We start from the raw sequence: 15,625 nt of genomic DNA, 5'->3' as shown, positions 1-15,625 counted from the left end.
ACAGAACCAGAAGGCTGGGTTTTATTGTCGTTATTGTTGTTTGTTGATGAAAATGTTTCATTTTGAGAAAAAAACTCCTACCATATCTTAAGACAATCCTTTCTGAAACTGATGAGCCATATGAGGTAGCTGAGGAGTCAAACTGGAATATCACTGCATTACTTGACCGTTGGAGGGATATATCTGTTTTAGCTTGAGTCTGCAGGCGGGGAATAGAGATTGCTGCTTCCAAGGATGATTCTCTCCCAACAGCAGAACTGGTAGAAGCAAATCATAAAAAAAGAAATAGACATTTTATATAACTATACACACTGTATGTATTTATGAAGAGGAAAAGTATTGGAAATAAGGGTTGGGAGTGAGAGCAAAGTGATTTTTCTCCTTTCTATGTGGAATGTGGGTGATAAGATCTTTGCTGCCATAGTTTAGGACAGTGATGGTGAACCTTTTAGAGACCGAGTGCCCAAACTGAAACCCAAAACCCACTTACTTATTGCAAAGTGCCAGGGCTGCATCAGCATTGTGGTGCCTTGGGGGGGCGGGGGGGGGCATGGCCCACTGGGTGGGTGTGGCTGCGGTGGTCATGGCAGACTGGGTGGTCATGGCTGGGATGGTCATGGCCACCTCATTGCTTGTGGGGGGATGCCTGTGGGGGCTGGGCAGCATTGAGGGAGATCCAGGGGGTCTCTGGTGGGTGGGGTAGTGGGCAGGAGGCTTTTTCTGCAGAGTGAGGCAGGTTTGCCATTGCTGCAGGGCAAGGCAAGGCAAGACAGGGGCGGCTGCTGCCTGACACTATAGGCCCCCACATACAGAGGCCATGGGGGTGTGCTCTATCACCTCTACTCGAGCTTGCTAGCTGGCTGCTTCATCTTCTTTGTGCTGGGTGGGGCTATTGCTCCAGGCACCGGCGGTGGCCTAATGGACCTGTGTGAGCTATTGGTGGTGGTGGGCGTGCCTACAGGGAGGGCTCTGAGTGCTGCCTCTGGCACCCGTGCCATATATTCACCATCACTGGTTTAGGAGGTAGCACATTGATCGATGATACTGGCATTCTATTATGAGTCAATTGGAGGAAGCACTGCCTAGTCACACTATTTTCTGCCTTTTCTCCTTATTCTAAGGTCAACACAGGTTAAGACAACAACTGTATAACCAACTTCAAATCACTTGAAATGGATTGGACAGCATGCCAAGTGGAATTGCCCATAGATATTCTTCTTCCACCACTATCAGCAGTCACCAGGACTTTTACAATATGAGTTAAGAAATCAAGACCTATTTGCATGCTAGCAGCCCGGGTATGTCTATAAGAATTAAGGGGGAGGTATCATTACCTTAGCCTTCCTGTGATGGTAATTTCAGGACTCTTCTCATTGAGTATGTCTAAGATAAAGGCAACTGCTTTCTTTTCTTGATTGGAGGAATCGGTAATTTTAAGATTGGTGCCAAAATTGATGTTGAAACCGGGGGCCTGGAAGTCACTGATAAAAATTTTTTTGCCTCGATTGAATGTAAAGACGATTTTGGCTTCACTTTCTTTTACACCTGAAACATACATTGATAAACGATTATTACAAATGTGCTCCATTAAAATAAATGGTCAACATCAATGCAGTTCAAAATGTCTCTCAGTTCAAATATTAAATTCTTAAAATCTTTGTTTGGAAAGCCTTCCCTAGGCACACCATTGCTGATAGTTGCTTGATATATGTTGATTTCATTAAAATTGCTAAAATTTCCTGCAACCTGATCTTCTAAGATCTTTTGACAGGAAACTAGTGATTTTATACTAGTTTTTAATCAGAAAAGAGATTTATTATTAGGCAAACCTTTGAAAGTTTTCCCATTACTGTACAACAAATTGCACAGCTTCTTACCTTTGGCTTGAGCAATGAATTTTATAGTGTCTACCAAGTCTTTCCCCTCTTTGTTTAGTTCATAATTAGCACTTGCAATGTATTCCTTTACTCTTCCTGTTGGTTGTAGTTCAATTTCATACCTAAATATATCAACATGAAAAGATAATATCTCATTGTGAATTGTGAATAATTAAATGGAGTAATAGCCAAGATAGAAAAGAATTACCATTTAGAAATCATAGCAAAAGTAAATAACCATAATTGATAGTTTTTTAAAAAAGAGAGGTACCTAACAATGATATAACCTTAAAAAAAAGCGTTCTAAAAGATTTGTTTATACTGTTGGCTACTACCTTAGCTTATGTAATAACTATCAATTATAATTTATGTAGAATTTCATAAAGCCTACATATCTTTAGTCCTACATAGTTTTAAGGAATGGAAGAATTGTCTTATTTCTGTTTTAGGCTACTTTCTCCCTTAAAATTATTCTCTTTTTTTTTTTTGAAAATTTCTTTGCAAAATCTATTTGAAAATACACAAATGCAGATATAAATGATATTTAAGAGGTATTTAAAATTACACTTTAACTAAGCTGTATTTTAATATCCATCTAATAGACAGCTGTTATGACTTTGAAAATTTAACAATATTAACTTCACTTCGGCCTATCAATTATTAGGTGTGGTATATTCCTATTTCCCTTACTACCTTCTTCTTTTCCACCTTGTATTTTACTTGCCGTTTTAATGATATATTCTCAACTTCACACACATATGGTTTTGCATGTGGGACTTACTGTATATAAAGAATGATCAAAGGCAAAGTCCTACAATGTTGAGATCTTTGCAGTAAAGAGTGGTACAATAAAATATAAAGGTACAGAATAGAATATAAAATATTTGGTATCAGGGTAGTCTGTCCTGAGGTTATATCATGGAAATGTACAAATTTATGATGGACAAATAATTCAACATTTTGAAGAATTCATTACAAACAAATTCCTGGCTTTCATGACGGTGAAGAGGGGCTTAATTTTTGGAGCCAGTAAAGCAACACACTAGTGCAACAAAAGTAGACAACCCCACAAAGAACCATTTCCCATTAATACCAGGAAGAAAATAAAGTAAGCAAAATAAACCATTATCTGAATTATGCATGTTTTGTACAGTTCCATGAGCTTTTTATTTTTGGTGAAGTGTTTGTATTTGGCCTGAAATATCAAAGAGGAGTTGATGATTCATTCAGAGGAAAACCATTGGTCTATCTTACCGGGTTTCTCCTGTCAATGGATAGTAAGGTGCTGCAACTGTAGAGCTAGCATTGGAATATTCTATTATGGTGCAGAATTTAAGGCCAGTAAAGAAAGGAGAGCAATTGTTTTGTGTTACTCTATTCTCCATCAGTGGAGGAATCACTTCATTCCGAGTTGGGGTGACCAAATGCAAGACATTGCTGTAAAAAGAAAAGAAAACAGATGGCCTTTTTTCTTTCTACTGATTCAACCAATTAGCAATTAAAATGAAGAGTAGGTGATCATAAATTAAAATATTTTGTACAAATCTTTAATCTTCCCCTTGGAAAGTTAATTTACATTTCGACATCATCTTTGAGTCTGGTTTGCATATCTTTCTAAGAAGACTAGAAAACAAAAATTCTAAACTGATAGACCCAGCCCAAGGTATTCAGACTGTTTAAATTATTCTTTGGCAATATAGAAAACTGCAATTTTTATAGCAATTTGCAGATCACTTCAGAAAGTAGAGAAAGACAGTGACTAGATTGGCATATCATAATTGCATCCAGGAGCTATTTTGTGTAATGGAAGACTAAAAAAATTATTGCAAAGCATTTCTGTACGAAACCAGTACTATACATTAAGGTTTTATGCAGGAATAGGAGAAATATGTTTTTAAAAATCAGCAACCAAAAAAAAAAAAGTTGTTTGCAGAACAGTTACAATACCTGATGCTGAAAAGCTTGATTGGGGCCTTTGGTGCAGGAAAGGTGAATTTAAGATGTCCAGCTTTCAATGCAACATTGGCTTCAATTCCAGATTCATGGTATATATTGGTGTTCATCTGTACACCATTTCTAGCAAACTCGGGGATATTCACTCCTAAATGAGTTATAAACTCAACTGCCATTGATGGTTTAACAATCAAATCTGCATGGATCTAGAAGATACATATAGGATACAAAAGTTTGTTTCATTTTTCCCAAGTACTTTTCATGGTGTTGCAAACTAGAATTCATTTCTGATTCTGATAGTAATGATAATGAGAGTAATCCTCACCAGGATTACAGGCAATATATTTCAAAACCCGAAGTGAGTGTACTAAAAATTAGTATTTGTGTTTCTCAAAAAGTCTGATTTACTTACACTGAAACCTTTTAAACTTGGAATAAACACATTTCAAAGTCAGTGCTGTCTTCAGCACTGTATTTATGATATAATGAAATACTTATTTACTTCATTTCTATATATGCCTTTTCTAAAAAAAATCTCAGATCAGAATTTAAAATAATGTAAATGCATTAAAACAAAATGACACATTAAAATAATTTCATCTATTACCAGTGGTGGGATTCAGATATGTGAACAACCGATTCTCTGTGTGGAGAATTAGCTACCTGTTCTGCTGAAGTAGTGCGAATTGGCTGAGTCCCACCACTGTCTATTACATTGTAGCTATGTATTTGCTGCAGCATCTGCATTTTCTGCATTGCATGATGTCTTGACCACTTTCTATAGGGGGACAATCGAGAGCATCCTGTCATACAGCATCACAGTCTGGTTTGGAAGCATCACTGCTTCAGACAGGAAAGCAGTGCAGAGAGTGGTGAAAATGGCCGAAAAGATCATTGGCAGTTCCTTCCCTCCCATCCAGGACATAGCACAGAAGCGTTGTTTGAGCAGGGTCCACAAGACTATCTGGGACACTACACATCCTCTTCATGATCTGTTTTCCTTGTTACCTTCTGGGAGGAGGCTTTGTGGTATCCAAAGCAGAACATCCAGATTCAGCCATAGTTTCATTCCATACAGCATTAACCTTGTGAACTCTCAAGCTTCCTCCTTCCGTTATATATTCAAGATGGACAGTATTTAATATTTATTTGCTACGTATATGTAGGAATGTGGGTCTATACATATATTGTTCATAGTATGTTTAGGTGTGCGTCATGTATGTGTTTCACTTTGAGAGCGGGCAACTAAATTTCATTTTTGATGTGTGCCATGCCCACAGTAAAAAAATGACAATAAAGGTTATCTTATCTTATCTTATCTTATCTTATCTTATCTTATCTTATCTTATCTTATCTTATCTATCTTATTGAAGGAACTTCAAAATTAGTGTGGAAAATAAAACTCACATTCCTCTGTGAAATTTTCACTCCAACCTTTGCGCCAGGGGTGGCTACTCCAGACAAAGCTACTTGTAGCTGCAGTCCTGCACTTGTGGGCAGCTCAAATTCATTGTCCATGAAGATGTAGTGAATCATGAAATCATTCTCAGTCCCCTGGGAAATGGTCTGGACAATCTGCAGCAAATACATAGAAAAAACAAACGTGTTACATCTGCATCCTTCCTAGGGAGTTTCTCCAGCTTCATGTTTTGAAAACTGAATGAAGATTCAAGGAACATTCTAAGAAGTATGTGATTTAACTGGAAAATAACAAAAATAATTGATGGAGTAGTTAGTTATATTCAGGGTTTTTTTTCTCATAGAACGCCCAGAACAGCACCTTTTTTGGATGTAACCGTGTAGGGTAGGCAAGGCAGGTTGTATGATGTGTGTGAGTTCCGGCACCTTTTTTTTTATTACAAAAAAAGCACTGGTTATATTAAGCCTCATTCAAACATATCTCAGGATTGTAACATGTGCCCAAATAAAAGCAAATGGGTGATATTAGAGGAAGTTTGCTTCCCTCTGCTGGTTTTCCTTTAAAAATGTTATGGCTTAATGTTGGCTGGGATTTGTTTACGGGGGGGGGGGGGGACAGGGAGAACATGCATCAGCTTCTGTATTGAACAAGAAGTGTAACATTGAAGTAGGGAACCTGAATATTTCCAGTTATTGTCAATTAATACTCCCAGTAGCATGGCTCAATTGACCTTGCAACTGCTAAAGGCTTTATGGACATTATCCTTTGCAGAGTAACAATCTCCTAGTGTGAATGCTTTGTATAACTACGTCCCTAAAAATTCCACAACAAAAAGTACCCCCGTGACGATAGCTGTTTCACATCAGTTGGGATAGATATATTACACCAATGAAGAAAGAAATGTACAGAGTATGTTAAAAAAAAGAAACACCCTTTTTGCCTGCCTTTTAAAGTCTGGATTTTATGATGAAAGCCAGGAAGAATATGAAATTGGTCAAAATGAATGTCTTTTAAAAAAATCAGCCTCAAATATATGAAAGAGATGAGCTAATCTGGATTAGGGCTCCAATGGGAAGATCAAGGAACATTAATATTTTGTTCCTGTTATAATTCCAGTCCAGATTGCTTTCCATCTGCCTTCAGTTTGCACTGGAAGAAAAAATATCATTTAAGTTCTAATAAAAACTACCTGTTCAGTTCACATAGACCCCCCTCTCCCAATAGAAAGCAAAAAGCATAAAATCCCTTCTCATTCCAGAGTTTAGTATCCAAATCAGAATCCAAGATCTGTTTTTCACTTTTTCAAAAATATATTCCACAAACTGGAACAGTATAGATGGCATCTCATCTAGATGGGTTGTCAGGTTTCAACACAATGAATGATTACTACTTAAAAACAAAAGCTATCTCACTTGTTCATCTTGAGCAATCCAGTTTCCATGAAGCAATTTTTTTTATTTTTAATGGGCTTGCATACTGCCCTTCTCTTATCCAGCTTCCTGGGAATTTTGATTATAAGAGATAAAATAAAATAAAAAAAAGAAATAATTCCAGAATAAAAGCTGCTTTTATTTTTTTGGCCTTCAGTAATTTTGTACACAACTCAGAAGGACTTCTCATTGAATTCTATGTGTCTTTGTACACAACTCAGAAGGACTTCTCATTGAATTCTATGTGTCATTTTTGTGGTTAAATGGGCATACAGGTTGCAAATTTAAATGGCTAGTGGTTAATTTCACTGAATAATGAATAGGAAATAAAAAAGGAAGATAGAATATAATGTTTAGTATCTGAATACTTACTTTCTGAGGTATACTCTGCAAAGTTTTAAAGCTTTTCAGAATCACATTTCCCAACAATTTAATATCACTGAATTTCAAGTAGCCCAATTCTTCTTCGAAGACTCTGAAGTAGGCTTTGACATCTGGTGTTGGCTTGTTGGAGATTTCTTTAACCAGTTTCTCAAAATTAAGCATGATTCCTTTCATAATATCCTAAGAAAACAAGAAGAAAAGAAAATCCCACCATGGAATTTCTGATTTCATTTGAAGAAAGAATTTAAACCAGCTTTGATTACATACTACATTTTAAACAAATGTTATTTAATTTACATGTAGAAAAAGCCTCCAGCTTCAACTATTAATCTGCACAATTTCTCAAAGTTTTATTTTAAAAATACTTTGAAATAAATACACCTTGTAAAATTTGCTGACAAATCTCTGCTGTAAAGGCCAAAAGAACCTCAGCTGCCATGATAAATATCATCAACGCGGGTCCTGCTTTATGCCTGAACTTTTGATTTGACAACACATAGGATGAGGAATATTAGAATATGAAAATGATCTATATTATACAAAGACTCATTTGGTTAGATATTCAGTGAATCACCTTACAGCAGGACATTTCCAAGTGATGTCCACTGGCCTAATTAGTGCTATTTCAGTGTTGCAGACAAACTGCAAACTCCTTTGGAAATAAAAACTCAGCATTAAATAAGTTGAATTAGATATGAAGCCATGCCTAATCCTAAACTTACCTCCTTGAAGATAATTCTGAGAAACCTATTACTGCTGTAAGTGTGTTAGCTTTTGAGCCTAATAATAGTTCAGTTACTGTATTTCAGCATTCTATTAAACTTGACCAAATACTCTACAGAGATTCTAATGTTTATTTGTAAATTTTAACAATAGAAAAACACCAAGAAAACACGTACCTGATCCTGTGTTGCATCCTTGGAATATCCAAAATAATTAAAAAGGGCTTGGGAAAATTGTTCTGGTACTTTGCCATCAATCCAGTACAAAGCTTTGGTAGCAGCATCAGGGAAAAACCCTTCTGGCCCAAACATTGCTTCAACAGTAGGCTCTAAGTTTTTCCCATCCAGACCAATCTGGTCAAATGAAAATGAAAGTCATTTCACTGGGAGATCCTGGGTTAACTTGTCTAAACATTCAGTTCTAGGTGTTTCTTGACCAAAGTATCAGTTTAGAAAGTCTTGTGGAAGATAGATTGTCCTTTCCATAGGGAAATACAAATTTTAGAGCTTCAGTACCCCCAAATTAAATGCAGTCCAGGAAAGAATGAAGTTCTTGTTCATTTCTTGTTCAGGAAAGGAATGTAGCCAAGTTATTTTAGCAACAAAAATCTATTGGCTATTTTGGACTAGTGTACTTGTTAGATTTTTGGATTACTTTCTTTTGGTTTGTTTTATTTACCTATTAAATCTTCATTGACTTCCAGTGTTTAAGATTAAGTTGTTTTAAACAAATGAATTATGCATTTGGGGAAGAGGGTTAGATTTGTGAGTGATGGTAACCAAAATTCTAAGCATCTTGATTTCAAAGTGATTTAATTCCAGATGTTTGATTATTGAGCTGCAATGTAAATAAACAGAATGACTTCAACTTTTTTGGAATTTCAAATATAAAATTAATGGCTCCCTGGTGTTGTGTTTGGCCATCATTGCATACAGAGACTTTGTCCTTTGATATCAAGATACTAGCATGGTCATGATAGCTGCAGATTTAGCAGTTTTGTTCTTATTCCAATTGATTGCTGAAGCCATGAGTATATTTTGATGAAGTGAAATGTACTGAGCTTATATACCTGCTGGATACAATTTTTATATAGAGTTGACTTTCAAAACTATATCTTGGTTTGAAAGCTTTCATTCCAACACAGTATTTAAATTAAATGGTAAATAACACAATACTTTGATAACAATATTAGTAAGAAGTAGAAAAAAATAAACAGGAAGAAAGGAGAAGAAAAGCATCTAAAAGCTGCTGTACCTCAAATATATCCAGAGGTTTCAGCCCAATTAATTTTAGTGTTGTTTTCAACATGGCTTCCTTAGGTATATAGCTGCTTGGATCGAACAGCAGGTTTCCTTCCAATTTTGGTCTGAAAGAGTCCTCAGACCACGGGAGAGTCATCATCTTGAAAAGTTGATAATTTTGTGAAAATCTTCGGAAGTCTTTGACTGTCGGCATCTGGTTTCCTTTAAGCACCTCCTGAATTTTGATCCTGAGCCTGATTACAGAATGTCCAGTGTTGTTAAAAAAAATAGCAAAAAAAAAAGAGTTTAAAAAAATATCCTAACAATGTTGAGGTAATTTTCAGTAATGTAAATTTATTGTATCATTTTAGGGATTTCTTTACCAACTGGATCGCTGGTGTATTAACTTCAGATGGGAGGAGAGAAAAAGTGATCTGAAGGGGAGACCCTATAACTAAATTCTGAATTACAATGGTCAAACATTTTAAAATGACTTTCTAAATAAAATCATGAGCTTTAAGAGTCCTCAGAAAACAAAAGATTTTATTTGACATTAAAACACTATAAAAAATTGCACTTCCCCCTCTAAAAGTCCTTATTCCCTTCAATTGGGACAATTTTGCCTCACAGTTCAGATTAATAAACTACTTCCCAAAGGGAGCAACTTTACTTCAGACTTTCCTTCTGCCCACATCATTTTTCAAGAAGAAATGCCAAGAGCACCAAGATTGCACAAAGAATTTGGGAAAATCTTTTCATTTAGGGGCAGGTCCACATTTGATTTGTTTAGCTTTCTTTGATACATGCCTCAGCTGTTAAGAGTCTCTCTTTAGCCCCCATACAATGACATTAAGGTTAGTCCATTTAATTTTGGCCTCACAGAATATCCACTTATGGAATCATACTTTAGCAAGGTTACAGAACAGAACAGAACAGAATTCTTTATTGGCCAAGTGGGATTGGACATACAAGGAATTATCTCCAGTGCATAAACTCTCAGTGTACATGCAAGCAACAAAGTGATAGGTCACAAATAATAAATTGTAAGATACAAACAACAAATCATATAATACCAACAGGAGAAGGTAGCAGGAAAGATGACAGGTGAGAAATATGAGAAGATGACAAGGATAATAGCAATACAACCTACTACATGGGTAAATATCTTTAGGCCTAAGACAGTGCTGTGGGAGTTAGGTGTTTAGCAAAGTGGCATGGGGAAGAGACTATCTTTGTGTCTAGTTGTATTGGCATGCATTCCTATAACGGTGTATTGTGTGGAGAAGTTGAAACAGTTTATGAAGTTTATGAAGTTATTCATTAAGGTTAAAAGCATAATTTCAACTAAAAGCATAATTCCAACTAAAAGATAAATAACTTACGGTTCATTGTAAAAATCAGTAGTATCTAAGATATTGGCAATGTGGGAAGCTACGAAATTTTTGACTTGTTCATTCTTGTCCCTCAAAGAAACTTTAATGATTTTGGAAAGATCAGATATGGAAGGGTTTTTCATCAGCAGGAGATAAGCTGCTAAACGTTTATCAGCTGGGGAAGAGGCCTCCTGGAAGACTCTAATTAGCATTCCACGATCCTGAAATAAAAGGAAAAATTGTAGTATTTTCCTAAAGCATCAGAATGGCAGCAGCTGTGATTAATTTAATTACTATGCTTGGTTTGCTATGCTATGCTGGTTTAATTGCTATGGTAGGAAACCTTTAGGATTTAGTGCTTCACATTTAGGACTCACAAGAGCTGTGGTGGCACAATGGGTTGGCATGTGATATTACAGGCTAACTCTGCCAATAGCCAGGAGTTTGATCCTGACTGACTCATAGTTGACTCAGCTTTCCATCCTTCCCAGATCGATAAAATGAGAACCCAGATTGTTGGGGGCCAATACGCTGACTCTGTAAACCACTCAGAGAGTGCTGTACAGTACTATGGTGCGATATATGTCTAATTGCTATTGCTATCGATTATCTAATTCTTCAAAAGTCTATAACTCAAATAAAGGAATCATAAGCTACATTCTTATGGAAAATGAAAATGTCCATTTTTGATATTAATACAATTAATAGAATCATATGAATTAACTTTTAATTAAAACAGTACCTTGAAACTAATTTGACCAGTATATGTGAAATTTGTTTTATCTTTAAATATAAGATTTCTTTGATACCCATCAGAAACAGAGTATTTCAAAAATCACATTAAGTTATATAATAGTCTGCTTTACCTCATCATTTAGATCCATTTTTCTCAGTGCCTGAATAGCTGCTTTCTGGATGTCAAGAGATGCAGCATTACTTCGAATACATAATTTTAGGGATTGCTTCACATTGGGATTGATGTTTTCCAAAGCGTTTCCCATATTGCCAATGACCTGTGAACCACAACAGAAAATACAAGTTAGATTTTTCTTCCTGCCAAGAAATATTAATCTGTAATATTAAAAAATAATACTTTTATAAACAAATACCTTCAGGGTCAGGTAGGTGAGGTCTTCATTTCCTGAACATTCATTGCTGATCAAAGATGTTACGAAGTTTGCAACATCTGTTAATTCTGGCGTAATTATATTTTTTTGGTAGTAGAATCTGGAAGATAGGAAGAAAACTTTGAAAAATCTTTCAAAACTGCAGGATAATTTCATATGTAAAATCGGTAATTGGCAGGTAGAGAGTTCATCTTCTTTGCAAAGTCACTTCATGTGTCTCATTACTGTAGCTCTGTCAAATTTTAATCAACAGCTGCTACAAACTGACCAGAGATATTGTCACAATTAGAATGTTTGCCATACAGTATATTGCCTGTGATAACAATGCATAGCCTTCAATGTTAACATCTTTTAAAGAGTGTGTGTTGGATGGCTGGGAGGTGGAGAGAATGTATATATTACCGTTAATGTGTGAAATTAGGCATTTTGTAGAATGCCTAGGAAATCTACAGAATGCCAGAAATGGGATGTCAATGTATAAAATGCTTAATATTTCACACATTTCCTAGGTATTCTATGCAATACGAAAAGGTAAACTGACAAAGTATAAAATACTCCAGCTAAAATGCCATTCTAGCCTTCCTTGTTGGTCAATATTGGTCTTTTTCTCTTGTTTTTTCCCCAGTAAGAACATCCTGTATTTTGCATTTCTTCTTTCACCTTTATATACCACTTTTCAATAAAGAGTTAGGGTTATTATTATATACACTGCCTAGGGAATGTAAATATTAAAATTATTAAAATATTAAAGTAACAGAGACATTTCATACTTTGTCTAAAAACATCACACATTCTATAGACTTCCTAGGCATTCTATACAATGCCAGCTTTTCACATATTGCTGATAACATATATAATGTGAAAGTCATAACAAGGAAAGCTCATGTAACAGTTCTCATGTCCTCAAAAGGAATAATATAAACCACCAGCCTATACTAGGTGATCCCAACTTCACATTGCTTATTTTAAAAACATATTTAAGTAACTTATTGTAAATAATTAAAAAGTATAAAAAAACAAATAAAGCTCTTCTGTTGCTAATGTTAGTCTTCCTCACTGCCCAGATCTAATTTTTTTGTTACGCAAAATATATATGTGGAACTAATAAGATTGACACTCAAAGACATCACATACAATATGCTTATACTAATTAATCATTCTCTCACAAGCAATATTCCTCTCTGTGAGATGATGCTCATCTTACTTAATTTTTTTTATTAATCAGAGATGGTTTTTCAGTCAATTAAACTGTTAGTGATGGCTTAATTTAAGCAATTCATTATTTTAACGGTTGCATTCCTAATGACAACTTTAGTGAATGCTGCATTAGCTAAATTTTATTCCTAGATAACATCTTTTCCTATCCAAATTATACTAAGTTGTCACATACCTATTCACCAAATGGCTCAAAGCATAGAAAGAAGCTCGGCTTGGGTTATACTCAGCCATGTTTAGAATCTCCCGTATTGTTTTAGTGCATGGAGAAAGTAGCAGTCCCAAGCTGAATGTAACTGCATCTGCTACCAGAGGGTCAATGTTGCTAGTCCTCAATATTTGAAGGATAGCTCCAAAGCATTCTGGGGTTCCACACTGAATCAGGGCCTGTATTGTGATGGATCTATAAATAAAAAGAAGCAGAGAAATCACAGGGTTGGTCTAAAAGCAATTTCACATACTGCTGTATTAGCCAAGGCTTCACTGCTTCTACCTTAGAGTTTATTTTAACTGTCTTTATGTATAGATGAGCTACCAAAACATGCGGCTCCCAATATCTCTGAAAAATTAATCAATTAGAGTGATGATCAGCCAATAGTTATGCTGAAACTTTCAGTTTTTCATTTTCTAGTTTCCTTATAAATTGATGCCAAAGCATTGCATCGTTTAGAGAATTCAGAAGTCCCTAAAAGTTTCATCACTCTCTAATCCAGGGGTCCTCAACCTTGGCAACTTTAAGATTTGTGGACTTCAATTCCCAGAATTCCTCAGCCAGCTTTGCTGGCTGAGAAATTCTGGGATTTGAAGTCCACCAGTCTTAAAATTACCAAGGTTGAAGTCCCCTGCTCTAATCCACAAAAATAAACAACATGGAGGACAATGATATAATCTGTCTTATAGAAGAAAACCCATAAGATTGATCCCAAGTTTAACGCTAGTGATACCTGTACAGTATACTGCTTTGAAATAATATTTGTAAATGTTATTTTAAAATAGTTTAAAATGTAACATATAGATTAACTTTGATGCAAAAGGGGGATTTTTTTATTTAGGTTGACAGGATTATATGTGTTAGCCAATACATTTTGGCTCATTCAAACGATATTGAATAAATCCAGTTGTCTGATGAAATAAAAATGTTTTGAAAGAATCAAGATGTGGCCTGATCCAACAAAACTTTGTCAATCAACAATATTCCAGAATCAATGGAACTGGGCAGCCAATCAATTTAAATAAATAATAATACAGAAAGTGGGAGTGGATGGTTTTCTCTCTTAAATATGGGCTTTCTCTAAACTGGATATGAGAATATATAGGGAGAAGTAAGAAATCCTGTCACATAAGTAGATTATCCACCTAACAATACTGAATCTTCTATGCTCTGCTAATAAAACCTTTGCCCGCTATTCTCCCTGACTTATATTTGCCAGCATTGGCCTCACTGCATTGTGCAAGTTGATCACGGCCAAGTCATATGGCTAAGGCAATACAGCTGAACATCCGGTGTGTGGCCTATTCATTTCCAGTGTAGGGTTCTGTTCTAATAAGTCAACAGATGATGACAAAATACCTGGAAGTTTCCATCAACTTTGGCACCATTGGGCCAAGAGTGCTGTTATGCAAGCTTCTCAGGCCAGTAACAAATCTGTAGAACAAGTTGGCTCTTTTATGGTTCTGCTGAGACACTGACAGTTTTTTTAATTCTTGAAGACTTTTCAGAACAGCATCACCATGCCTGAGAATTTTGGCCTCCACATTCTCCAAAGACAGTTCTCTCTTTATTAGGCCAGTAACTGAAAAAAGAGAGCATCTTTTCAAAATGATACCATCACATCACTACCCAGCTCAAAGGATAATTGAATAACAAGTAGTTGTTTGTGCTGTGTTCAAGAATTGGCTTTCCTAAGTGGAACTGCAGATTCTTCCAACTGTAACCACTCATACCCCCCCCCTAAAGATACTCCTAGAAGTTGAAGGATCCTCTGGAATGATGTGAAATATGGATGCCTCTGATGCGTACAGGGAATAAGCAAAGTCTAGGTACATTACTTTGTTCCACTAATGTTTAGGCAGCATGAGGTACAATCACTATTAACTTATTGCAGTACAAGTAGTCCTCAACTTATGACCACAATTGAGCCCAAGATTTCTGTTGCTAAGTGAGACATTTGTTAAATGAATTTTGCTCCATTTTACTTCCTTCCTTGGCACAGTTGTTAAGTGAATCACTGCAGTTGTTAAGTTAGTAACTCGGTTGTTAAGTAAATCTGGTTTCTCCATTGACTTTGCTGGTTAGAAGTCTGCAAAAAGTGATCATAGGATCTCCAAACACTGCAACCATCATAAAGATGAGTCAGATGCCAATCATCTGAATTTTGTTCATGTGACCATGGAGATACTCCAACAGTCGTAAGTCACTTTTTTTCAGTGCCATTGTAACTTTGAATGGTCACTAAATGAATTGTTGAAGGTCAAGGATTACCAGTATTAGTTATTATAGCCAGTTTTATATTACAACATTCAAGTATACAAACTCTCATCCTGGAGACTGTCAAAAGAATTAATTTTCTTTGTTTGTAAGCTAGCCAAATGTGCCGGTTAGCAAACCAGAAGTGGATCAGCCTTGTTCCAACAGGAATAATGTCATATTGAAATGCTTCTGTTTCCAAATCAGTCTAATAGGAAATATTAACCAGTATCTTTCTTTATTTCTTTTCACAAGTCTTGCCTTAGATTAGCTCTATCCAATTTGTAAGGCATTGTTCATGTCACCAGTGGTTAATGGATGCTGCTGATGAACCAAAGACCATGTTGCCTTATATGCATGAATCTTTAAGGAAAAATCAAAACAGGGTGCTCACAGTCCCTCTCTATATTGCATA

General features: G+C 35.8%; 1 protein-coding gene across 1 annotated transcript in view; it reads right to left on the bottom strand.

Moving 5' to 3' along the window:
• APOB (apolipoprotein B) overlaps positions 1-15,625 on the bottom strand; it is a 44,457-nt gene that overhangs the window by 17,168 nt on the left and 11,664 nt on the right. The window contains exons 8-21 of the mRNA XM_039364324.1: positions 14,314-14,536; positions 12,919-13,146; positions 11,511-11,628; positions 11,268-11,414; positions 10,411-10,622; positions 9,042-9,282; positions 7,964-8,140; positions 7,053-7,244; positions 5,238-5,405; positions 3,825-4,036; positions 3,132-3,314; positions 1,878-1,999; positions 1,335-1,545; positions 82-257 (exon numbers count right to left, since the gene is read on the bottom strand). Of these exons, the coding sequence (XP_039220258.1) occupies positions 82-257; positions 1,335-1,545; positions 1,878-1,999; positions 3,132-3,314; positions 3,825-4,036; positions 5,238-5,405; positions 7,053-7,244; positions 7,964-8,140; positions 9,042-9,282; positions 10,411-10,622; positions 11,268-11,414; positions 11,511-11,628; positions 12,919-13,146; positions 14,314-14,536 (2,610 nt within the window). The remainder of the gene's footprint in view (positions 1-81; positions 258-1,334; positions 1,546-1,877; positions 2,000-3,131; positions 3,315-3,824; positions 4,037-5,237; positions 5,406-7,052; positions 7,245-7,963; positions 8,141-9,041; positions 9,283-10,410; positions 10,623-11,267; positions 11,415-11,510; positions 11,629-12,918; positions 13,147-14,313; positions 14,537-15,625) is intronic.

Source organism: Crotalus tigris, unplaced genomic scaffold, assembly GCF_016545835.1.
Source record: "Crotalus tigris isolate CLP2741 ecotype Arizona unplaced genomic scaffold, ASM1654583v1 scf7180000019740.931981, whole genome shotgun sequence".
Lineage (NCBI taxonomy): Eukaryota > Metazoa > Chordata > Lepidosauria > Squamata > Viperidae > Crotalus > Crotalus tigris.
This window is presented reverse-complemented; position numbering and strand designations above follow the sequence as displayed.